Source organism: Panthera onca, chromosome B3 (genome assembly GCF_046562875.1).
Source record: "Panthera onca isolate mPanOnc1 chromosome B3, mPanOnc1 haplotype 2, whole genome shotgun sequence".
Classification (NCBI taxonomy): Eukaryota; Metazoa; Chordata; class Mammalia; order Carnivora; family Felidae; genus Panthera; species Panthera onca.
Genome location: NC_138344.1, coordinates 118,491,376 through 118,515,113, shown reverse-complemented (window position 1 = coordinate 118,515,113; position 23,738 = coordinate 118,491,376). Strand labels below are relative to the sequence as shown.

General features: G+C 40.6%; 2 protein-coding genes and 1 long non-coding RNA gene across 8 annotated transcripts in view; 2 read left to right on the top strand and 1 right to left on the bottom strand.

Annotated features, from left to right (window-relative positions):
- The first annotated feature begins 388 nt into the window (after positions 1 to 388).
- On the top strand, positions 389 to 23,239 carry ALDH6A1 (aldehyde dehydrogenase 6 family member A1). Of its 2 annotated transcripts, none has more exons than XM_060620253.3 (12): positions 389 to 534; positions 8,855 to 8,911; positions 10,506 to 10,580; positions 10,751 to 10,912; positions 11,118 to 11,196; positions 11,615 to 11,917; positions 12,901 to 13,022; positions 15,254 to 15,443; positions 15,639 to 15,820; positions 17,783 to 17,962; positions 18,230 to 18,328; positions 20,705 to 21,135. In XM_060620253.3, the coding sequence occupies exons 1-12, from the start codon at positions 484 to 486 to the stop codon at positions 20,720 to 20,722; spliced, it is 1,518 nt and encodes a 505-aa protein (XP_060476236.1). In that variant the 5' UTR covers positions 389 to 483; the 3' UTR covers positions 20,723 to 21,135. The 2 variants fall into 2 exon arrangements, with proteins under 2 accessions (XP_060476236.1, XP_060476235.1); XM_060620252.2 differs by lacking the exon at positions 20,705 to 21,135 and adding an exon at positions 21,196 to 23,239 and having other exon boundaries at positions 392 to 534.
- Positions 4,472 to 23,738, bottom strand: part of BBOF1 (basal body orientation factor 1) — a 53,680-nt gene continuing 34,413 nt past the window's right edge. For 2 of the 5 annotated variants that reach the window (XM_060620246.3, XM_060620250.3), the window contains exons 12-13: positions 4,666 to 4,714; positions 4,473 to 4,571 (exon numbers count right to left, since the gene is read on the bottom strand). In XM_060620246.3, coding sequence (XP_060476229.2) covers positions 4,667 to 4,714 — 48 coding nt within the window. In that variant the 3' untranslated portion in view covers positions 4,473 to 4,571; position 4,666. Of the gene's footprint in view, positions 4,572 to 4,665; positions 4,715 to 18,322; positions 18,465 to 18,847; positions 19,308 to 23,738 lie in introns of those variants that run through there. The other 3 variants (XM_060620249.3, XM_060620248.3, XM_060620247.3) reach the window with 3 other exon arrangements.
- LOC145715572 (uncharacterized) lies at positions 15,827 to 17,364 on the top strand. Its single transcript, XR_014137836.1, has 2 exons — positions 15,827 to 16,648; positions 16,902 to 17,364. It is a non-coding gene; the product is annotated as an uncharacterized LOC145715572 (long non-coding RNA).

The window sequence follows — 23,738 nt, the reverse complement described above, 5'->3', positions numbered from 1 at the left end:
CCCCGCCCCATAGGGCAAGCTTTGCCTAGCCCCGCCTCCAGTGCTGGCCACACCCCCTCGCACAGAGGATGAGGTGCGGCGACTGCAAAGTTCTTGAAGGGTCTTATTTACTTTCTTCGGTGAGGGGGTGGGACCGCCGTCGTACCTGTGGCCAATCGGGGTTCCCGTTTAGGGGGCGTCTTCTCCGTGTGCTCAATACAGAGTACTCAAGTCAGTGGCGACTTTCCTACCTCGGCCAACGGAATTTTCTGAGCTGGGAGGGGGCTAGGGCTCTTCCACTTCGGACCAATCGCGTATCCCCAAGACCGGGACTGAGAGGAGTGCAGTAAGGTGTTAGGGTGCGTGATTGGCTAGAGGAAATAGTCTTCTCCACCAATGAGGAAGTGTGGCAGGCTGGGAGGGCTGGGCCTGGCAGCCGTGGCGCTTCTAGGGAGTCACCCGCAGTAGGGGCTCGTGGAGGCCGACTGCAGGCAGCTGAGGACCATGGCGGCGGCGGTGGCGGCGGCGGCAGCAGTGCGGACCCGGATCCTGCAGGCGAGTGAGGGTGCTACCGAGGGACGGCGAAGCTAGGAATTGGGTCCTTTCCGTCCACTCTCTGAGCCAACCCCTTCTTAGCCGACCTTCCAGTTCCCACCCGGCGCGTGAGGCCTTGTCCCAGTCTTCACTTCTCATCCTCCCTCGTTGGATCCTGGACTGTCACCCCTGGCTCTCTGCCCTTTTACTCTGGAGGCTCTCCCTTTCTGTCTCTGGCGCACTCTCCTCCCCCCCAGCCCTGTCCGTCCCTGCAGTCGCTCACTTGCCCTCACTTACTTTGGTCCACTCGCCGTGTTTCCTTTTCACCTCTGTGCCAGTCACCTCTCTCACCTTATTTTCCAGAAACTCCCTTTTCTGGTCACCTTTCTTAGAGCTCTTTCTCCTGCCCAGAGCGACCAGATTGTTCCCTTCCCCCCACCCTGCTTCACTGTCTGTAATCCGTGGTAAAGGAAGCACACGAGGGGGAGGGTCCGTGAATGAACTTTGAATATCCTTCTAGAAGATGTACACTAGGTTTTCCCCAAAGCAGTTATTTGCTGAGCTGTTTAACCTAGCTGTGGCTCTTTGTTTTTTCCACAGGCTGTAGGCTGTCCCTTTTCTTGCCAAGAGTTTCATTTAAACTTTTAGCAAAGTTACAGTATTCTTGTTGGTGGTAAATAAGGACACATAGTTATACTACCAGATGTTCCAAGCATATGCAAGGGACTAAACATCTAAAAAAAAAAAAAAGTGATAGAAAATGAGGTGATAACTCTAAAATGGGTAGTAGAAAATAAACAAGAAGTGTTAATTCCAAGGTCCTAACCCAAAGTCAGCTTTGAGTGTGCTAACACAACCTCACACTTGTCCATGGTGGGGATTGGGTCCGTTCTGCATGCCTGAGGGTGGTTTCTAACTCTGTTCATAGCCTTTCCCCAGTTTTCACAACCCAGCAAGTACTTTGGGCAAGGTTTACTGCAGGCAAAGTTTCTCCAACCTACAAGAAACAGCTTTGCCCTTCTTACTTGTTACATCCAGCCTGGGAACTTCTTCCTCTATATTGCTGGGCTTTTAGATAATATTAGTACTTACCAGGTTGCATTGAGTTCTACTGCAGAAACTTAATGCATTTTTTAAATTCTTAGCAAAGTCAGTAAAGGTTCATGTTTAAATGCTTTTTAACGGGACAGTGAGGAGAATGGGCCGGAAAAGTTTTTCAGATAGTCCGGCTTCACTCATCTATTTCTTGCTGTGATCCTAGTTGTTTTTCTAGGACTTTTTTTTATAGTAGGGGTACAAAGTTTCTACCCTATAATTCCCATTACCAATTTATCCTTGAAATCTTTTACTAAAATTGGTTTTTTTCCTTTGCTTCCCCACCATCACAGTGAGTCATTGATGGCCTTAAGAAGGTATTTTGTGCTTTGAATCAAGGAGAGGAATCTCCCTTTCTATGCACTTTATTTTGGAAACAGACACTATTTTCTGATTCATTTGAAGAAACTTCCGAGTTGACCTGGAAAAGAACATAAATAGTAATTCTTAGCCAAAGAAGAGTTACTATAACGTGAAACTTTGATAAAGAGTAGTCTAGGAGCGTCTGGATGTCTCAGTTGGTTGAACATCCAACTCTTGATTTCAGCTCAGGTCATGATCCCAGGGTCGTGGGATTAAGCCCTGCATTGGGCTCCATGCTGACTGTGGAACCTGCTTAAGATTCTGTTTTTCTCTCCCTTGACCCCTCTCCCCTGCTTGTGCTCCTCTCTCTCTAACTCTCTCAAACTGAAAAAAAAAAGGTAGTCTAGATTCTGGGGGTCATGAATTTCAGAGGATCATCAAAAGGGTCTGTAAAGGGAAGAGTAGGTGTTTTCAGTAATTTTTTTAAAGTTTATTTTGAGAGAGAGTATGTGTGGGAGGGTCAGAGAAAGAGGAGGAGGAGAGAGAGAGAGAGAGAGAGAGAGAGAGAGAGAGAATGAATCCCAAGCAGGCTCCCTGCTTTCAGCACAAAGCCCAATGTGGGGCTCGAACTCATGAACCATGAGACTGTGACCTAAGCCAAAGTTGGATGCTTAACTGACTGAGCCACCCAGGTGCCCTTGTTTTTAGTAATTTTAAGTATAGATAGTCCTTGATGTTCAATGGTTCAACTTAAGACTTAAAAAAATTTTTTAATCACAAAAAATTTTTTAACATTTATTTTTGAGAGACAGAAAGAGAGAGTGTGAGTGAGGGAGGGGAAGAGAGAGAGGGAGACACTGAATCCAAAGCAGGTTTCAGGCTCTGAGCTGTCAGCACAGAGCGCGGCGTGGGGCTCAAACCTACAAACCATGAGATCATGACCTGAGCCGAAGTCCTACACTTAACCAACTGAGCCACCCAGGCACCCCGACTATTTTTTTTTTTTTAATTCATTTTGAGACAGAGAGTGTGTGAGTAGAGGAGGGGCAGAGAGAGAGAGAGAGAGAGAGAGAGAGAGAGGAGGGAATTCGAAGCAGGCTCTGCAGGGTCAGCACAGAGCTGTCCTTGGGGTTCGAACCCACAAAACTGTGAGATCATGACCTGAGCCAAAATCAAGAGTCAGATGCTTTACCAACTAAGCCACCAGGCACCCCAGCTTAAGACTTTTTGACTGTACAATGGTGTGAAAGCAATATGCATTCAGTAGAAACCGTACTTCCAAGTTTTGAATTTTTATCGTCCCTACCCCCAGCAAAATGCAGTATGAGACTTTTGAGGAATGCTGGGCAGCAGCAGGGAGTCACAGCTCTCTATCAGCCACATGATCACGAGGTTAAACAACTGATACACTTATAAGCATTCTGTACCCATACAGTCATTCTGGTTTTCACTTTCAGAACAGCATTCAGTAAATTACATGAGATATTCAACACTTTTTTATGAAATAGTCTTTGTGTTAGATGATTTTGTAGAACTGTAGGCTAATGTAAGTGTTCCGAGCACATTTAATGTAGGCTAGGCTAAGCTATGATGTTCTTTTGGTGGGTTAGATATATTAAATGTATTTTCAACTTATGATGGGTTTAGCATATTCAGAGGTAAAGAAAACCAGTCTTTTTTGTTTTGAAGTTTATTTATTTATTTTGAGAGAGACAGAGACAGCACGAGCAGGGGAGGGGCAGAAAGATAGGGAGAGAGAGAATCTCAAGCAGCCTCCACACTGCTAGTGCAAAGCCCAATGTGGGACTCAAACTCATGATCTGTGAGGTCATGACCTGAGCCAAAATCAGCAGTCAGGCACTAAATTGACTGAGCCATCCAGACCCCCCAAACCCCCCAAGAAAACCAGTCTTAAAGACACTCAGTGGCTTGCCTCGGTGATGTGGTTTAAAGAGTACAGACTTCACAGTCATGCTTGCATTCTATCCTAGCAACACCACTTTTTAGTTTCAAGAATATTTGTGAAGATTGGAATTCATGAATATAATGAAATAAATACCTGACACTTAAGCCGATCCAGTATCTCCCAACTAGTGACTGATGGGGCTGAGAATTCAGGACGTAAGTCTTGGTATCTCTTTCTATGTCAGGTACTGTCCCCAGGCTTTGGGAAAGGAGAGATTAAGTAAGACACACACTGTAGGCTCCCCTATTGTAATGCAATAGTAAGCACTAACAGTAGGAGTGCACAGAGTACTGCAGGGGTGTAGGGAAACTATCTCATACTCAATCTGTACAATTCAGGAAAAAAATCCAAAAGGAGTTGGCTCCAGCTTGAGTTTTGCAAGACTAGCAGGCCTTCAGCCAAGGGGAAAGGGAGTGACTGATAAAGGAAACAAGTATGAAGTAGACATCTAGAGAGGAAGAATTTTGGTGTGACTGGAAGCAGGATAGTTTAACAACAGTAGTAATGAATGTTTTTTTAGGAAATGAAGAAAAGATAGGAGATCCAACCCATCAAAAATTATGTGCTAATGTTTTATTATGCCAGATGCAGTGCCTTTTATGCCCTCTTGACAGCAAGGAGGCTGTGTGCAAGTAAAAAAATAAAACTAAGTGGCCTAGCATCCTCAAGTTGACTGATCTGTGCATTTTCTGCCCTGTAAGAGAGTAAACATGAAACATGATGAATACCAAATGATTGCTTGGCCAGTACTCAATTTTCATTCTGCAAATGTATTAATGAATGCTTACTCTATTCCAGGAACAATGCCAGGAGCTGAGGACACAGCCATCTAGTGACCTAAGGGGAAAGAGACTTAATAATTAAACAATCTGTTATTCCATAACATAAGAAATGGAGGAAGTTAGGTGTTGTAAGAGCTGTATAATCAGGTGCTTGAGCTAAACTTGAGATTGTGACTTTAAAAGCTTCTGACTCTATTTCCCCTCTCACTCTCAGAAGTTAACCTTTTTTTTTCCTACTTCAAAGGCAACAGAAACCGTCAGTTGAGAACTTCCTCAACTTCCTACTGGCAAACATAAAACTGATCTTCACTGATACCCAAAGTGATGGCTAAGTAGGGAGATAAGAAATAGGAGTGAGTCAAGCAAACAGAATTCCATGCAAGAAGGAGCAGCATGTATACAGGCAAAAAGAGCACAAAACATGTTCCAAATGCCTAGAACATAGCAAGGAGGAAAGTGGCAAGCTATGAAAAGTAAAGATGCCACGGGAAGTCTTCTAAGCAACATCAAGATTAGCCTTTAAGAACAGTGGAAAGCCATTGGAGCTTTTTAAACAAGGGAGTGATCTGCCCAGATTTGTGTTTTAGAAAGCCCCTCTGGCATGGGAGAGGAAGCTAGATTCAGAAAGCTTAAAACTGGAGTCTGGGAGACCTGTGAGGAAACAGTTACTGAAGTCCAGGTAAGAGACAGTGATGGTATAGACTGTAGTGATGGCAGGCAGCATAGAGAAAAAAAGGCTGTGTTCCAGAGATTTCTAGGAGGACCGATTGCCAGGATTTGATTCACTGTGGAGAGAGAGGGAGGAGTTAGGGTGACATTCTGGTTTTTTCTTGGGCAACAAGGTGAATAGTGGTCCCCTTCACTGAAAAGCGGGATATAGAAAGCAGAGCAGCTTGGTGAGAGGAAGATGAGGAGTTCAGCTTTCTCAATATGTACCTAAACAATATCCACAAAGAGGTGTGGTGAAGACAATTAGGTAGCTATTATCTGAAGAGGAAGCTGGCTAAGAACTAGATTTGGGCATCATCAGAATCTAGATAATCAAGCTACAGGAGTTGATGAAATCACCTGAGGAGAATGTGCAGAATGAGAAGAGAAGGCCTAGGACCAAGTCTTGAGGAAATGGAATTGTTAGTGGCCAGGGAGCAGAGGATGATATCAGGACATACTGAAGACTGGTGAAAAGGGCGGGAAAAGGTTAAGTACAGAAGAACTGGGAAGAGCCCATGGGATGTAGGAAGTCACTGGTGTTTAGTCATGAAGGTTGGAGTAGATTAAAGGGTTAGCGGGAAATGAGGAAATAAAGGTAATTAGTATAGAGAATCCTTGCTATTGGATGGACAGAGGTTTAAGTTTCAGGAAAGAAAGGATCATTGATAGAGGTGTCTGGGGTAGTGGGAAAAGTTGGCTTTAGAGCACAGGCGCAGGATTAGCCTTCAGTTGGAGGACAGGTGCCTCATTGGTCAGTCCATAGATACTTGTTGTACGCTTCAGTCTCCCAGTCACTTTGTCCCCACAGAGCTTGTGATTGTGATTGACTATCTTCTCCCTTATATAAGGGAGCTATCTTCTTCCTTATAAGAGAAAAGGAGGGAAAAAGGATGGGTATAGGTCAGTTTTGTAGGGTTGCTAGTAGGAAGTTGAAGTTCTCATCTGATGGTTTCTGTTCCCTCTGAAGTAGGAAAAACAAAGGTCAGCTTTTGAGAATGAGAGAGGAAGCAGCAAGGTTGGAAGTTTTAAGAGAATAAGTTTTGAAATAGCAAGGAGTAAGAACAACTAAGTAGTGAGAAGACAGAGTTGTGGCAAGGAGAAAAGATATAATAGTGAGGAGATAAGAGAAGTTTTCAAATAGCAAGGAGTCACAGCAAAAAGTATTTTTAATAATATAATAGTAACGTTGAATGAGCACCAACAACTTGCTATTTTCCGTATCTGGACAATCTTGATCACAATAACTGTAAAGTAGGTGAACAAGACAGATGCAGTGCCTACCTTCATGGAACTCAAGTCTTTTGGGCAACAGACAAGTAGCCAGGCAACTACAGCACAGACAGATAAACCTGATAGGGGAAGTACTGGCTGCTCTGGGAGTCCAAAAAGGGACACCTAACCAAGTCTTGGTTGGGGGCAGTCAGCCACCCAGTAGACCTTTCATTTGTTCCATAGATACTTATTAAACACCTCCTATGTACGAGGTACCATGTTGATGTTGGGAACATGCCTATAAATAAAACATGGTGGGCTCTAGAAGAGTGTGGATGGTTTGAAATAATTTTTGTGGGGAATGGGAGAGGAAGTAGATGAGGCATTTGGAAGAATCTTCTGCTGGCCCAAAGGACTGGCACCCTTTCCCCTAGATAGTACTGCAGGAACACAAACAAATTCTTGTATTTCATGCAGCCCCAAACCCTTTGAGTAACATGTCTGTCTTCTGGGGCGCCTGGGTGGCTCAGTCAGTTGAGTGCCGACTTTGGCTCACATCATGATCTCATGGTTCACGAGTTCGAGCCCCGTGTGGGGCTCTGTGCTGACAGCTTGGAGCCTGAAACCTGCTTTGGATTCTGTGTCTCCCTCTCTGTGCTCCACCCCTGCTCACACTCTGTCTCTCAAAAATAAATAAATGTTAAAAATAAAAAGTAAAAACATGTCTGTCTTCAGACAAGATAAAAGATTTTTAGAATACAGTTTTCCTCTACTTCCCATTCCTAATTGATTTGAATATTTCTTAAATCAACTTCTATAGTATATATACAAATGAAGTTATTTTATTGTAACTGGCCCCTCTCCCCAGTTTGCTGATTATACCCTATCAAATGTTATCTATACAACACATTCTTTTCCTATAAGGTACATGTGGCATTTTTTAAACAAGTTTATTGCAATAAAATTGACATAAACTCTATATATTTAAAGTATACCATTTGATAAGTTTTATATTCGTGGTTTTTTTTAAAGTTTATTTATTTTGAGAGAGAGAAAGCACAGGAGTAGGGGAGGGACAGAGAGAGAGAAGGAGAGAGAATCCCAAGCAGGCTCTGCACCATCAGCATGGAGCCTGATGTGGGGCTCAAACTCACAAACCAAGAGATCATGACCTGAGCCAAAACCAAGAGCCAGATGCTTAACTGACTGAGCCACCCAGGCACCCCAAGTTTTATGTTTATATACACCTGTGGAAATATCATCACATTCAAGATAATGGGCAGATCTCTCACCCCAAAAAGTTACCTTCCTATCCCATCTTCTCCACTTCCTCCATCATCCCCAGGCAACCACTGATCTGCTTTCTAACACTATAGATTAGTTTGCATTTTCTAGTTTTATATAAATGAGATCATAAAGTGTATACTGTTTGCATGTTTGACTTTTTTTACCCAGTATAATTGCTATAGTTATCCAGTTTACCCAGTTATAATTGCTATAGTTGCTGCATGTGTAATAGTTCTTTTCATTGCTGAGTACTATTCCAATGTATGGATATACCACATTAGTTTCCCTATTCACCCATCCAATGGTGGACATTTTGGTTATTGCTAAGTTTGGGGCTTTCACAAAGCTGCTATAAACATTTATGTTCAAGTATTTATATGGGCATGTAAATACTTACATTTGACACTTGGTTATATGCTATCTTATATTCGACACCGATTGTGTTGGATACCATTTAAGAGTTTTCATATTGTTAAGATTTGTGGTCACTACATTTTCCAGGCCAAAAATTAGGAAAATATGGTCCAATAAAAAAAAACTTTTTTTAAGTTTCTTTATTTTGAGAGGGAGAGAGAGAGCAAGCAGGGGAGGGGCAGAGAGACAGGGAGAGAGAATCCCAAGCAGGCCCCGCACTGTCAGCATAGAGCCCAATGTGGGGCTCGAACCCATGAACCGTGACATCATGACCTGAGCTAAAGTCAAGAGTTGGACATTTCACTGACTGAGCCACCAAAACTTTTTAAATCAGGACTTCCCTGGACACTGAGGACATGATCATTATGGTTTATTATTTTCTTATAGTTTGCCGTACGTCATCGTCTGTTATCTTTTCTCCTTAAGGACTATATGACCCTTGGGAGCAAACACCAAATCATTTTTCGTATGCCCATAGTAACTAGTGTAATGTTAAGCATATGGTAGCCTTTCCAAGTTTTAATAATTTTCTGCTCTCATTTATCAAAATAATCATTCTTTTACCTCACAGGTCTCTTCCAAGGTGAATTCCACTTGGTATCCAGCATCCTCCTTTTCTTCTTCAGTGGTAAGTTTATTGGGTACTAAAGTTTTACTTCTGAGAAGGAATACAGTATAATTTGGGGGTATTCCCATTTATCTTCTATTATTGTGATCAGAGTATATGTGAAACCTTCTATCTTGGTTTTCTTATCTAAATTCTGTTAATTATATGTTGTAAGCATTTTCAGTATTGCAAGATGCTCTTTATAGCTGTGATTTTTTTTTAATTTTCAAAATGTTTTATTTTTATTTTTGAGTGAGAGAGAGATAGAGCATGAGCAGGGGAGGGGCAGAGATACAGAGACACAGAATCCGAAACAGGTTCCAGGCTCTGAGCTGTCAGCACAGAGCCCAACACGGGGCTTGAACTCGCAAATCACAAGATTGTGACCTGAGCCAAAGTCGAATGCTTAACTGACTGGGCCACACAGGCCCCATATCACAGGGCTTGAACTCACAAACCACAAGATCGTGACCTGAGCCAAAGTCAAATGCTCAACTGACTGGGCCACACAGGTCCCATATAGCTATGATTTTTTTTTTTTTTTTTTTTTTTGTTATTTTTGAGAGAGATAGAGAGAGAGGGATCATGTGAGCAGGGGAGGAGCAGAGAGAGAGGGAGACAGAGGATCCAAAGCCGGCCCTGTGTTGTCAGCACAGAGCCCAATGCGGGGCTCAAACCGACGAACCCACAAACTGCAAGATCATGACCCGAGCTGAAGTCAGATGCCCAACCAACTGAGCCACTCAGGCGCCCCTACAGTTATGATTTTTAATAGCTGCATAATATTCCATCAAGTATATGTAGCCTGAATTAACTAAAAATTTTCCCATATAACACCTAAACTGATTGACTTTTTCAATATTATAAAACAAACATTTATTTATATAGTTTTTTCCTTCTTTTAGATTACTGTCCTTCTGAGGTAGGATTACTATGTCAAAAAATGCAAACATTTTCATGGCTTCTAGAGGTTTTATTGATCCTGCCAGATAGTTGTCCTCTTCTTCACAATCTTTAAAGTTGTTTTCATAGAATTGTCAGCCATTTGCAGTACCTAAAATCTAACACGTAAGGACAGGTGCTCGAAATCCTTTCTATTTAAAAGCATGCACACATTATAACACAGTAGTCCTTCGCCTTTTTTGGTCCACAGCCTCCTTTGAAAATTTAATGTAAGGAAGCTACTTCTCAGAAAAACCACACACAGAGGGGTGCCTGGGTAGCTCAGTCGGTTAAGTGTCTGACTTCAGCTCTAGTCTTTTAATCGTAAATGTAATTCATGCTCATGGTGACATGACAAAAAGTAAGCTGGGTGAACAAGTCAACTAGCTAATCTTTGTTAATACAGAATCTGCTGCTTTTTCAGTCGATGCTTCACAGCAACATAAAGTTCCACTGTGTGATTAGCAGGGACTTTTCCTCAGAGAAATCACAGTATTGAGAGGCTCGGCCACATCTTAATGAACACTATAGACAAGTACATTGTGTATCTCTTTCTTAGTGTTAGCATTTCTAGAGAACAGAAGATTCACTATCAACCCTGAATTCCTTCCTCTTTGTGAAAGGGAGAGGAACAATTCACTAATACAAGTTTTGTGGGGTTTTTATTTTCCAGCCAACTGTAAAGCTCTTCATTGATGGGAAATTTGTTGAATCCAAAAGTGACAAATGGATTGACATCCACAACCCAGTAAGCAAAGCTACTTTGGGATTTAAACTGACTAGCCTAGAATTCTGGGAACATGGTGGGAAATTAGGGACTTGGGTGTTTGTCGTGAAGTACATAGTGCTGCCTCTATTAGGTGAAAAATGGACAAGGCAGGCAAGGGGCAAAATATGATGTGCTGCTCTTCCCATCAGGCCACCAATGAGGTCATTGGTCACGTTCCTCTGGCCACCAAGGCCGAAATGGACACGGCTGTTGCTTCCTGCAAACGTGCTTTTCCCGCATGGGCGGACACTTCAGTATTAAGCCGCCAGCAGATCCTGCTCCGCTATCAACAACTCATTAAAGAAAACTTGGTAAGAAATCAGAATGGTATTATTTTCCAAGCTGTTGCCTAGGATGCAGAGGCCTTTTAGCTGCCCTTGTAACTCTACAATGCAGAGACATAGATCATAGCTCTCTCCCTTATACTACTTCTCCCCCAGTTTTGTTCTTCCTTGGCTACCTAAGAACTAAAAGGAGGCACATCTTTGCCTTGGTTTCTGTGTGTGTTTTCTCTAGAAAGAAATCGCCAAGTTGATCACGTTGGAACAAGGGAAGACCCTCGCTGATGCGGAAGGAGATGTATTCCGAGGCCTTCGTAAGCTGGGAGTCCCTCTTGGGGAGTTCAGGAACCCTTTGGGAAGGAGCAAAGGAAGATGGGAGGCAAAGATCTCAGAACGGGAGGTTGCTTCTTCCATGTAGATTTTCCTATCCCGTGATCTTTTTTAATACTTGTGGAAAATGGCAATACTTCTTAGGTACCTATGGGATCAATTTATTTCATTTATTTTACTTGATCGTTCAGTAGGTATATGCATTTCACTGTCTTTTTTTTTTTTTTTTTTCCTATTTGGAGAATCTCATTTTGCTCAGCCCCTTCACATGGACGGGCAAGTCGATCTTTCTGCCGTGTGTCATTGGCATGAGCCATTCTCTGTCTCAGGGATGACTAGAGCAGGACAAAGCTAAGTAGTGCCCGGTGGAGAGCTGGTGGTCTGACTGCTTCTCTGTTGCAGAGGTGGTTGAGCATGCCTGCAGTGTAACATCCCTCCTGCTGGGAGAGACTATGCCATCCATCACCAAAGACATGGACCTTTATTCCTACCGTCTGCCTCTGGGGGTGTGCGCGGGCATTGCTCCATTCAATTTTCCTGCCATGATCCCCCTGTGGATGTTTCCAATGGCCATAGTGTGTGGAAATACCTTCCTACTGAAACCATCAGAGCGAGTTCCTGGAGCAAGCATGCTTCTTGCTAAGTTGTTCCAGGACTCTGGTGCCCCAGATGGAACACTAAATATCATCCATGGACAACATGAAGGTAACTGCCCTTCTGTACATGGCACTTAATCTGGCTACCAAAAAAAATCAAGGTGTTGAGTGGTGAAGGAATATTTTAGGATGAGGAACCTAGGGAGGAAGGGATTTACTGATAGTAACCTCCATGTTTGAAGGTAATGTTTGTTGACTGCCATCCCTGTATGCTAAGGAAACTGACTGGGGAGTAGCAGTGCTTCTGGCCCTACAGAATACATTGGGACAAAGAAATACGGATTAGGTCAAGACAAAAGAGATAAAAGAGAATGTTTTCAGTTCGATACTGAAAAATGTATAGCCCTCAGAGAGATTGAAGGCCTTCTAATTCACATAGTAATAGCTAACACTTAAAAAGCACTACTGTGTTTCAGGCAGTTTCTAGTGCTTTTCATATATTATCTCATTTAATCTTTATAACAATCCTTTAAGGAGTGTTATAAACAATCCTTAGGTTTATGAAACCTATAAACAGTAGATACTATTGTTTTTCCATTTTACAGGTAAGGAAACTGAGGCTTAATGAAATGAAGTCATTTGCTAGAAACAATCAAAGCCAGACTGTCAGTACCCAGGAAAACTCTGGTTTTTACTTTTAAATTATGCTATATTGCTGCTCACATGACAGCACAGTAGTATCTGAGAGTCCCAGTATATAGTAACAGTTAAAGAACTATCACATTCTTAAAGGATAAAAGGAAGAGTTGAGTATTAAAAGGCTGCTATTTTGGAGGAAAACAGGAGTTGTAGCCTTTGGAGTTGGAAGTAGGTATAACAAATGAGAAAAATAATGAAAGGGAAGAGGCTAAATAGAAATAGTAGTTTAAAGAATTTAAGAGAAAGGAAAGAACTTCAAAATGGGAATCAAAACTAGAAAAATAGAAGTATAGAAACTTCTCATTCATAGCAATGGAAAAAGGCAAATTTGCCATGTTGAGAAGCCCACGGCCATTTGCTCCTTTGTGGTAATCATTTCTTTTCTTCTTAAAGCTGTAAACTTTATTTGTGATCATCCGGATATCAAAGCAATCAGCTTTGTGGGATCCAACCAGGCAGGAGAGTACATCTTCGAGAGAGGGTCAAGACATGGCAAGAGAGTTCAAGCCAATATGGTGACTTCTTATTCGTTTTTCCCCCCAAATCTGTTATATGTATTAAAATTACAGGGGTTCCCCGGGTGGCTCAGTCAGTTGAGCGTCCGACTCTTGATTTCTGCTCAGGTCATGATCTCACGGTCGTGGGATTGAGCCCTGTGTCAGGCTCTACAGTGCTAGCATGGAGCCTGCTTGGGATTCTCTCTCTCCCTCTCTCTCTGCCCCTCCCCTGCTCATTGTCTCTCTCTTTCTCAAAATAAATAAACTTTAAGAAATAATAATAAAATTACCTACAAACAGCCCTTCAGCCGAGGCATTACTATCCCACTGTCATGCCAATGTGTCTTTATTCCCATTTCATCCTGAATGTCTTCCTTTTAACCATGAACCTGGTAATGATTTTTATCCTAAGCCACTTTAATTACTTTTTATCTTAGACACTTTATCTTGGTGACAAAGAGCACCTTTCTCATTAAGAATGTTATTCAAATTCTTTGGCTTTAGCAGTAGCAGCTGAATTCTAGTTCTGGCCTTGTTTCTTCCTTCATACCTTTCTAGCCCTTTCTCCTTCCTTCCGTTCAACACATATCCCAACTACTATAATGTCAGATATGCTCTTCCTAAGAGTCCATGCTATGTAAGGTACTAGAAGGAGCCAAATACCCTGTATGTGAGTATGGTTTACTTGTTTGCGTAGTTTTACTATTCTCTTACCAGCTCCTTGCCAAGTACATAGTAATTCTTTGATACTAACTGTAAATCCAGTTGCCTCTTTCTCACCCTTTGGTTAATGTTGCAGAAAGGACAGCCACCTATGCACAGGCCTAGAAACAGTTCCCGATATGCTCACTTATTTCTTTTCCTGGTGAATGTGTTTTGGCCAATTTGACTTAAGCCACTCCCATCTCATTACATATTTATTGAGTTTATTCTGTGTCTAACAGTATATTATGTGTAATGGGATAAAATTAAATAGCAAACATGGTATCTATCCATGCACTCAACTATAGTTGTACAGTAGTCACCCCTAATCTGTGGGGAATGCCTTCTAAGACCCCCAGTGGATCCCTGAAACTGTGGATAGTACTGACCTCCATATATACTATATTTTTCCTATAAATACATGTCAATGATAAATTTTAATTTATAAATTAGGCACAAAGATTAACAATAACTAATAATAAAATAGAATTTTAACAATACACTATTATAATATGGTCTCTTGATGGGGCACCTGGGTGGCTCAGTTGGTTAGGCGACTGACTTCGGCACGGTCATGATCTCACAGTTCGTGAGTTCGAGCCCCGTGTCGGGCTCTGTGCTGATAGCTCAGAGCCTGGAGTCTACTTCAGATTCTGTGTCTTCCCCTCTCTCTACCCCTCCCCTACTCACACTCTGTGTCACTCTGTCTCTCAATAATAAATAAACGTTAAAAAAAATGTTTTTAATAATATGGTCTCTTGAGCTACCATATTATACTTTACTCACCCTTCTTATGATGATGATGTGAGATGATAAAACGCCTACCTTATGAGATGAAGTGAGATGAATGACGTGGGCATTGTGGCAAAGTATTAGGAGGCATAGTTTCCAGACTTCAGTTGACCTTGGGTGACTAAAACCGTGGCAAGTGAAACCCCAGATAAGAGGAGATTACTGTATTTGGAAACATATGTTTAGAAATGACCATGTTATCCTACCTAGTAAAGAAATTTATGAGGCTATGTATCTAGAAGCAAGCCAATTTGGGGAACCTCTTTCCAGAAATGGTGTATCAAGAGGTCCACCTATTTCGCCATTCAGCTGACCACTGGTATTATACTGGCAGCTCTTTGTTCACATTGCTCTTCTTATAGCTGGAAATCCCAGCAGACAATAGACTGTTTCCTGTCTAACTTAGGAAAGAGAAGGGAGTTCTTCTTGGTTCCTGGGTGCAGTATTTAGTCTGTCAGTTTGACTGAATGTGATTATGTGACTGGAGGTTTTGTTTTGTTTTTTTGGTAATGATTTTGATCTAAATAAACATATAACAGCTTATCAGCTAAGAAAGTAGAAAAAAAGTAACCTGGAGACTTACTCTATGCTATCAAGATTTCGCAGTATCAAAATGATAATAAATCTAGCCTCAGAACAACAAAGGGTAAATTCTCTCTTTCCTTAAATTATTTGAAATCTCAGATTTTGCTTAGTTTCTTAGCCTCGTTGTATTTTGCCAAGGAAGATCCATGTACTTTTTATATTTCCTTTAGGGAGCCAAGAACCATGGAGTAGTCATGCCAGATGCCAATAAGGAAAATACCCTGAACCAGCTGGTTGGGGCAGCCTTTGGAGCTGCTGGTCAGCGCTGCATGGCTCTTTCCACAGCAATCCTTGTAGGAGAAGCTAAGAAGTGGCTGCCAGAGCTGGTGGAGCGTGCCAAAAACCTGAGAGTCAATGCAGGTAATCAGTTATCTGCCCAGCTCCTTTAGACTTTGTATCTGTGGCACTAAGCTCTTGGTTTTAGTGTTGGCTTTGGCCAATGGGAGTAATCATGTCTACTCTTTAACCATTCCTCTCTTTATAGTGTACTTGTCATAGTTAGCAGTTATAATATATGTTAGTGAAAACATTAAATACTTTTGTGTTGTTTTACAGGAGACCAGCCTGGAGCTGATCTTGGCCCTCTGATCACCCCCCAGGCCAAAGAGCGAGTCTGTAATCTGATTGATAGTGGAACAAAGGAGGGAGCTTCTATCCTCCTTGATGGTCGAAAAATTAAAGTGAAAGGCTATGAAAATGGCAACTTTGTTGGACCAACCATCATCTCAAATGTCAAGGTGAATAACTCTGGCTCATTTATTTCACACATACAAGCACTAAAGGTACCTTGAAGGCTATGGATGGAATCTCATCCCTCCAAATGAAGACATTTAATGACTGAGACCTCATCTCTTGCCAGGATTAGTCAGTTATTTTATTTAGAGTCTGAATGATCCTCTTATCCTGACACCCAGCCTCCTTCCACTATACCAGTGGTTGGCAGATTTTCCATTAAGGGCTAGATAGTAAACATTTTTGGCTTTGCAAGGATATACAGTCTGTGTCACAACTACCCACTCTTGACATTTTAGTGAGAAAGCACATTAACACTATGTGGTTGTGTTCCATAGCTTTTATTGGACAATGGAATTTTAATTTTAAGTAATTTTATATGTCATGATTGATTTCTTTTTCAGCCATTGAAAAGACATAGAAACCATTCTTAGCTTGTGAGCTGTACAAAAATAAGCAGCAAGCCACATTCTGCCCACTGGCTATATTTTGCCAACCCTATCTTGTATTTGTTACTTATCTGTTTAATATTAATTTTTTGTTCTGCTCCTTGCTGTCTAGTTTATAGCTATTACAGTGTCTCCATCAACATATTGACCACGCAATATTTACTGAGTACCTACTCTGTGCCCCAAATTTAGCTGTCTCTTCTCCAGAAAGTGACGAAAGAAAAATAATTGATCTCTCAATTTTTATTTATTAAAACTCCACAAATCTCTGAGCTAAAATTAATGACTAAATTGAGGTGAGGAAGCTTTTTTTTTGAAGTTCTTATGTCCCCACTATACCTACTATAATCCTGAATAATTAAGAATTGAATGTGGGGCGCCTGGGTGGCGCAGTCGGTTAAGCGTCCGACTTCAGCCAGGTCACGATCTCGCGGTCTGTGAGTTCGAGCCCCGCGTCAGGCTCTGGGCTGATGGCTCGGAGCCTGGAGCCTGTTTCCGATTCTGTGTCTCCCTCTCTCTCTGCCCCTCCCCTGTTCATGCTCTGTCTCTCTCTGTCCCAAAAATAAATAAAAAACGTTGAAAAAAAAAAATTTAAAAAAAAAAAAAAAAAAAAAAGAATTGAATGTAAGTGTAGTAGAAATTATGAAATCTCTTGCCACAGAACCATTGAGGAAAAATCCACTTAATAGCAACAAACATAGCTGAGCAGCTACAGTGGTGAAGGATGTTTTGAATGTTTAATGTGACCTGATATCAAAATATAAATGTACAGACTCATTTGGGGAGGCAAGGGAATGAATGAGAATGAATTGTTTATGTTACAGAAAACTTAGTACAGGGTTTCTTTAAACAGAAACACTCTCCTGTGTTATTTTCAATATCTATCTGATTTAGGGGCACCTGGGTGGCTCAGTCGGTTAAGTGTCTGACTTAGGCTCAGATCACAATCTCACAGTTTGTGGGTTCGAGCCCCGCTTCGGGTTCTGTGCTGACAGCTCGGAGCCTGGAGCCTGCTTTGGATTCTGTGTCTCCCTCTGTCTCTGCCCCTCCCCTGCTCGTGCTCTGTCTCTCTCTCTCTCAGAAATAAACATTAAACAAAATTTTTATATATATATATATATATATATTTGTATATATTTATATATATATAAATTGTAAAATTTATATATATATATATTTGATTTATAAAAAATGAATTTTCATGTAACTTTTCATAACATAACAATTGTATAAACAAGTTATACAGGTATAAAAGAGGAAGCTAGTGATGGGTCATGGGACCTAAAAATACAGTGCTCACAGGGCAGGAGGGTAATTGTAGTTAATAGGAATTTCAAGTTGTTTATATGATTGGTAGCTTCAAAGATGGAACACAGCAAGAAAGGACTTTTTTTTAAAAGGTGGTTTAAAATGAAGAGAGGTTACTAACATGAAAACTGTCCATGTAAACAGTGGGTAATAAAGTACCAGATAAGCCTAAAATACTGACTTCTTTTCTGGATGCATCACTCCTGGAAGCCAACTATGACCTGTTACAAAGAGGAGATTTTTGGTCCAGTTCTTGTGGTTCTGGAGACAGACACTTTGGATGAAGCCATCAAGATTGTAAATGATAATCCATATGGAAATGGAACCGCCATCTTCACCACCAATGGAGCCACTGCTCGGAAATATTCCCACCTGGTGGATGTTGGACAGGTTTGTGAACAGAGTTCTTAGGAGATTCTTGTACTCATATACTGTTTACTATCTAAGGGAAACAGCAAAGTTATCGGTTGCTGCGCCTCTGATTTCCTACAGTGCCCCATTTCTTCCTCAGGAATCACAGTTCATGGGATACAGGAAGGAATGGGATAGAAGTTGGGGTATTTAAAATCGGTTTGTCTGATGCCAAGCATTTGTGCTTCTAAATGGAAAGTTCCTTTGTTTGAGTCCTTTTATTTATGTGGATTTGTTCTGCTTTAGGTGGGGGTAAATGTCCCTATTCCAGTGCCTTTGCCAATGTTCTCATTCACCGGTTCTCGATCTTCCTTCAGAGGAGACACCAATTTCTATGGCAAACAGGTAACTTTAAGAAAATATTGTTTTCCTCTAAGAAACTTTCTTGAATATACTCAGGAACAAGGATTCTGAAAGGAAGGCCCTGACATTAGCTTCTGTTGGGTCATAAGTTGTTCAGCCATGCTTATCAGGATGTTCCCTAGAGAAGATTTAAAATACAACAAAATTTCGTCAAAGCTGCTGCTCCCTGACTAACTCAAGGCAGCAAAGTTTTGGGGAAAGAGCATGAGGAAGTCCAAGCCTTTATGTATGTCATTTCCTCTGAGAGCCTTTCCTCCTGCCTCTCCTCTTTCATCTAAGTCTTAATCATCTGTCTTGTCTAAGTTTGAATCATGGACTGACTCCTCCAGAAAATCACCTCTGACTATCACCACCCCCTTCCTCAGTGCTGGGTTGGGAATGCCCCCATGTCCTCCCACTGCACATTTTTCTCCTGTAAGTTATTCACTTACAAAACAGATTTTTAATGTTCATTTATTCTTGAGAGAGAGAAAGAGTGTGAGTGGGGGAGGGGGAGAGAGAGAGAAGGAGACCTAGGATCCGAGGCAGGCTCCAGACTCTGAGCTATCAGCACAGCCAGACACAGGGCTTGAAGTCACGAAATGCAAGCTCATGACCTTAGCCAAAGTTGGGTGCTTAACTGACTGAGCCACCCAGGCACCCCTTCATTTACAAAAATTTTACTGAATACCTTCTTTGTACCAAAACTATTCTAAGCATTATGGATACATTATGAACAACAAAAAAAATAAAGCAGATTTGGTACAGAATGGCCTGGGGTCAAATTCCAGCTTGGCCTGTTATTAATTGCATGACTTTGAGGAATATCCTGTGTCTCAAGTTTCTTATCTATAAAATGAGAATAACAATAGTACTTATATTTCATAAGTTTATGAAGATCAAATCACCATTGTTACCACATCCTTCAGCAGATGCATATTTCCTAAGACGAGGCATGGCAGGTTCAAATAGCAGAAATGAGCTGGGGCACAGAGAGTGAATGAGAAGGAGAGTGGTAAGAGATGAGGTTAGAGAGGCAGGGGGAATCCTGTAGGGCTGTGTAAGCCAAGATAAGAACACATCACATTGTAATTATTTACTTAACTGCGGTACCTTGCACGGAGCAGGTGCCCAAACATGTGTTTAACAAATGGGCTAGTGAAAGTTCTTTGTAACCCCACAGAGATACAGCCATTTTGGAACCTTCAGTAATAAACTACATGTTTTCTATACAGGACTCTCTTTTATACTTTAATTAAAAAAAAAAATTAACAGTAGCATTGCATAGCAGAATGTAACAGTGTGACCAGCTGGTTAAGAAAACATATTGGGGGACACCTGGTGGCTCAGTCAGTTGAGCGGCCAACTTTGGCTCAGGTCATGATCACGAGGTTCATGAGTTCGAGCCCCGCGTCAGGCTCACTGGTGTCAGCACAGAGCCCACTTCTGATCCTGTCTCCCTCTCTCTGCCCCTCCCCTGCTCGCTCTCTATCTCTCAAAAAATAAACATTAAAAAAAAAAAAAAAAAAGGAAAACATTTTGGTTATTTGGAGGCAGATTATTCAGTTTGCACATTAGTCACAGCTTTTGCATAATCGATTACTTTGATTCTATTAACAAAAATTTCTTTTGAGGGAAGCAGAGTAAAACTATTGCTTTTTTTCTCCCTGTCTTGGTTGCTTCAGATTCTGTGTCTCCCTCTCTCTCTGCCCCTCTCCTGCTCATGTTCTTTCTCTCTCTCTCAAAAATAAATAAACATTTAAAAAAATTTAAAAAAATTTCTCTCCCTTGCTTTGCCCCTCCCCCTCAAAATAAATAAATAAAGTTTAAAAAAACGAAAAGCTTAATTTAAAAAAAAGATCCTCTCCCTCTTCCTCTGCCCCTCCCCCCTTCATATTCTCCTTCTCTCAAAAAATTTCTACTTTGTATTCTTTGGGAAAATAGACAAGAAAGAATCATTCTGATAATAAAATGACAACTTTAGTTATATTGAAAGTATATAATAACTCTAAAACCCTTAATATATATATTAACATGGCCCAGATTTTGTCAAATAATTCTAGAAAAGTATTTTAAAGAAGCTGTTGTGGTTTTTTCTAACATTATCTTTCTAGCTTGCTAGTTTTTTTTGTGTTAGATCTGCACAGTCTATTCTCCTTTGCTCAAGCCTATTCTTACAAAATAAACTGTATATAAAGCCTTACATATGAATTTTTTTGGTTCACATTACAGGTGCTTTAGAAGTGAATGTGTGTAGTATCAGACAGTTTACTTTAGATTTGTAAGATATTGTAGATTTTACTACTTTAGCATCACTGACAGTTGTCAGAAATGGCCTAATATGTATTCTATCCCTTCATGCCTTTTTCTTCTTCACAGAAAAGAGAGAAAAACTAACAGTTATTGAACAGCAGTTACTTTACTAGGACGTTTGAAGGTCATCTCATTTTCCCCTCACAGCGAGGTGAGCCACAGGTCACAGATAAGGCCCAATGTTACATGGCAGTCAACAAGGAGGAGAGGCAGGATTTGAGCCAGGTCCTAATATCTCAGAGCACACATTCAGCTCTAGGAATAGAATGAACTGCAAGTTTAACAGATTACACTGTTCAATTTTTCCATTTAGATCCTCTTGACTAGTTTCAGCATAATGATCGGTAAGGTTTGACTATTTATTTACTATGCCAGGCATTGTGCTAAATGTGTTAAATAGATTATCTCATGAACAATATGTTGGATTTTGGTTGCACCAGCTCCTCAAGTGGCAACATTAGTAACGCTTTACAGCACCTCCTTCAAAAGCTGATTGAAAGAGAAATCATGAAACCCCCAGGAATATATGCTCTTTTTTTTTCCTTTATTCTCTTTAGGGCATCCAATTCTACACTCAGCTAAAGACCATCACTTCTCAGTGGAAAGAAGAAGATGCTACTCTTTCCTCACCTGCCGTAGTCATGCCTACCATGGGCCGTTAGAAACAAGTTTGTTCCAGATTCAGTCCACCCTGAGTAATCTCCCTCTGTTCTTGACCAACTTCATTTGCCAACTTTGCTCAGATCAGATCTCTAGGATTGGAATACCTGGTAATTAAGACCTTTCTGAAGACCATTGGCCCCTGCAAAGTTGTTCTGAGGAGATTCCTAGTCTGACTCTGAAAACAGATTTTCACTTGCTCCTTACTTTGGTTTTTGAGGTAACTGTTGTTAACTCTGAAACACTTATATGGAATGAGATCTTAGGTTATTTTCTAAAAGTTCTCCCCTTTTCTGATGACTTGCGGAAGGGAAGATAGTGTATGTAAAGAAGATCTTCCAATAACTTGAAGAGGACTCCTTGGATGGGGAAACAGGACAGAAATTAATTCACCCTTTGGTTGATCCTCAAACACAGCCCTACATAAATGGTAGTGGGGGAGACCCCTCTGCCAAGCTTTCCTGAGCCTGTCATTTATCCCACACTATGAAGGACATAATACATTTCTACTTATCCTGTGGTTGTGACAACTGCTTTCTTTTCTGCTAAATGCCACTTTGTCCTAGTGATTCATGACCACTAATTACTAATTCTATCATTGTCACTGTTCCTACTTCTTAAAATCACTTCTCAAGGATACCTCAGTATGTACTGGATAAATCAACTTTTTGTTGTGTGTGCCAAGTGTTAAATTTCACATTTGGCTTCAACAATCATTAATGCTTCAGTCATTAATTCAGATGCAAATGGAGTTTTTTAAGAGAACTATTTCAAAAGGTTTTTAGGGCCAGAAATCAAGGGGTATTCCAGCCATGAAAGTGTGCAAGACTCTTGCCTTAAGTAAGTGTAACCAGGTATTACTTGTTGAATTTTTTATATTGTTCTTTCTTCTTGCTTGCATTTCTCGTTAGTGATAATTTTTAACGAAAGAACTCTTAATGTAGAGTAATTCATTGGTGCCTAAGAAATTTCAAGGCTCTTCATGACATGAAATAGTAAAAAAGAAATGCTTTGACAGATTTTTCTGCAACCATTATATTCAAGTGTCTTTATGCCTTTTCTTTTGATATAGCTAAACTTTATGTCAGAACAGAAACTGATGAGCTAAAAAAACAGATTCCCAACCGAATCAAGTCTTTTCGGATATAGTTTTTACCCAGTGAACTAGGAGACGGCTGCTGGCTCTGATAGAATAGTCTTTGGTCCTCAGGCAGATGATATAGGTCATTTATTTTTTCTGCTCCCTCATGAGTCACTTGGATAATGCTAATCTGCTCCATGGCAGTGATTCAGTGAACTAAGAATATGAAAACTTTGAAAACATTTGTGCACTCTGTGGATTTTAATACTACCACTGCTGGATAGAGTGTCAGAGTCTTCAATCGCTTAAGGTGACTGGAACCTTAATAAAATACATTTATGACCCTAATGGGTTTATTGGTTTTTTGGGGTTTTTTTGTTTTTGTTTCTTTTTTTTTGGATTTGCCTTCCTAAATGTGAGGCAATAAAAATTTATAATTTGATAATAGAATGCCCTTTATTTTCTTTCTACTTATCACAGCTGGCAACTAATAGTGGTACTTAATCCAATCCAACAACAATAGGCTGGGTTGAATGAAAGCTCATATTGTCTAAATTCCAACTGGAATTAAATATAATCCCAGAGATTCCTATGTTTTCCTTATATTTAAGGGAAATCACTTTTGTAAAAATACTGACTCATCAGAATTGTGTTGCTCTAATTGGAATCAACTCATTTGTCTAGCTACTTGCTACTCAAAAGAGTTTCTTGTTTCTTATATGGAAAAAAATATGCAGTTATATTCATGCTAATAGCATCTTAAAAATTTAGTGTGGCCTCATTTGAAATTTCTCAGATCCTGTGTTGTACTAATTGATTATGAATAACAAATTACAAATAAAAAGCTCTTAAAAAGAAAACCTGGCTTTTTTGTTTTGTTTTTAAATGTTATATTTTTGAGAGAGAGAGAGTGCAAGTGGGGAGGAGCAGACAGAGGGAGACACAGAAACCCAAGCAGGCTCCGCGCTGCCAGCACAGAGCCAGATGTGGGCTCATGAACTGTGAGATCGTGACCTGAACCGAAATCAAGAGTTGGACGTTTAACCAACTGGGCCACCCAGGTACCCCTGGCTTTTTGTTTTTAATAATGCCTTCCTACATAATTCCTTTGTCCCTAGCTTATAGGAATTCAGACTTCCCAATTCTGTTCAAAGCCATTATGTTTATTATTACATAATATGGTCATTATGTTTATTATTACATAAAAGATAGTACATATTTTGGCTAGCCTTTATACTTCACAAGACAATGTATAGGTTTTTTCACATTTACTAAAAGAGGCACAAATGTGCATTTGCATTAAGTATAACATGCCTGCCATAGTGTAGACATGTTATACATGTGTTATTACTCATTTCA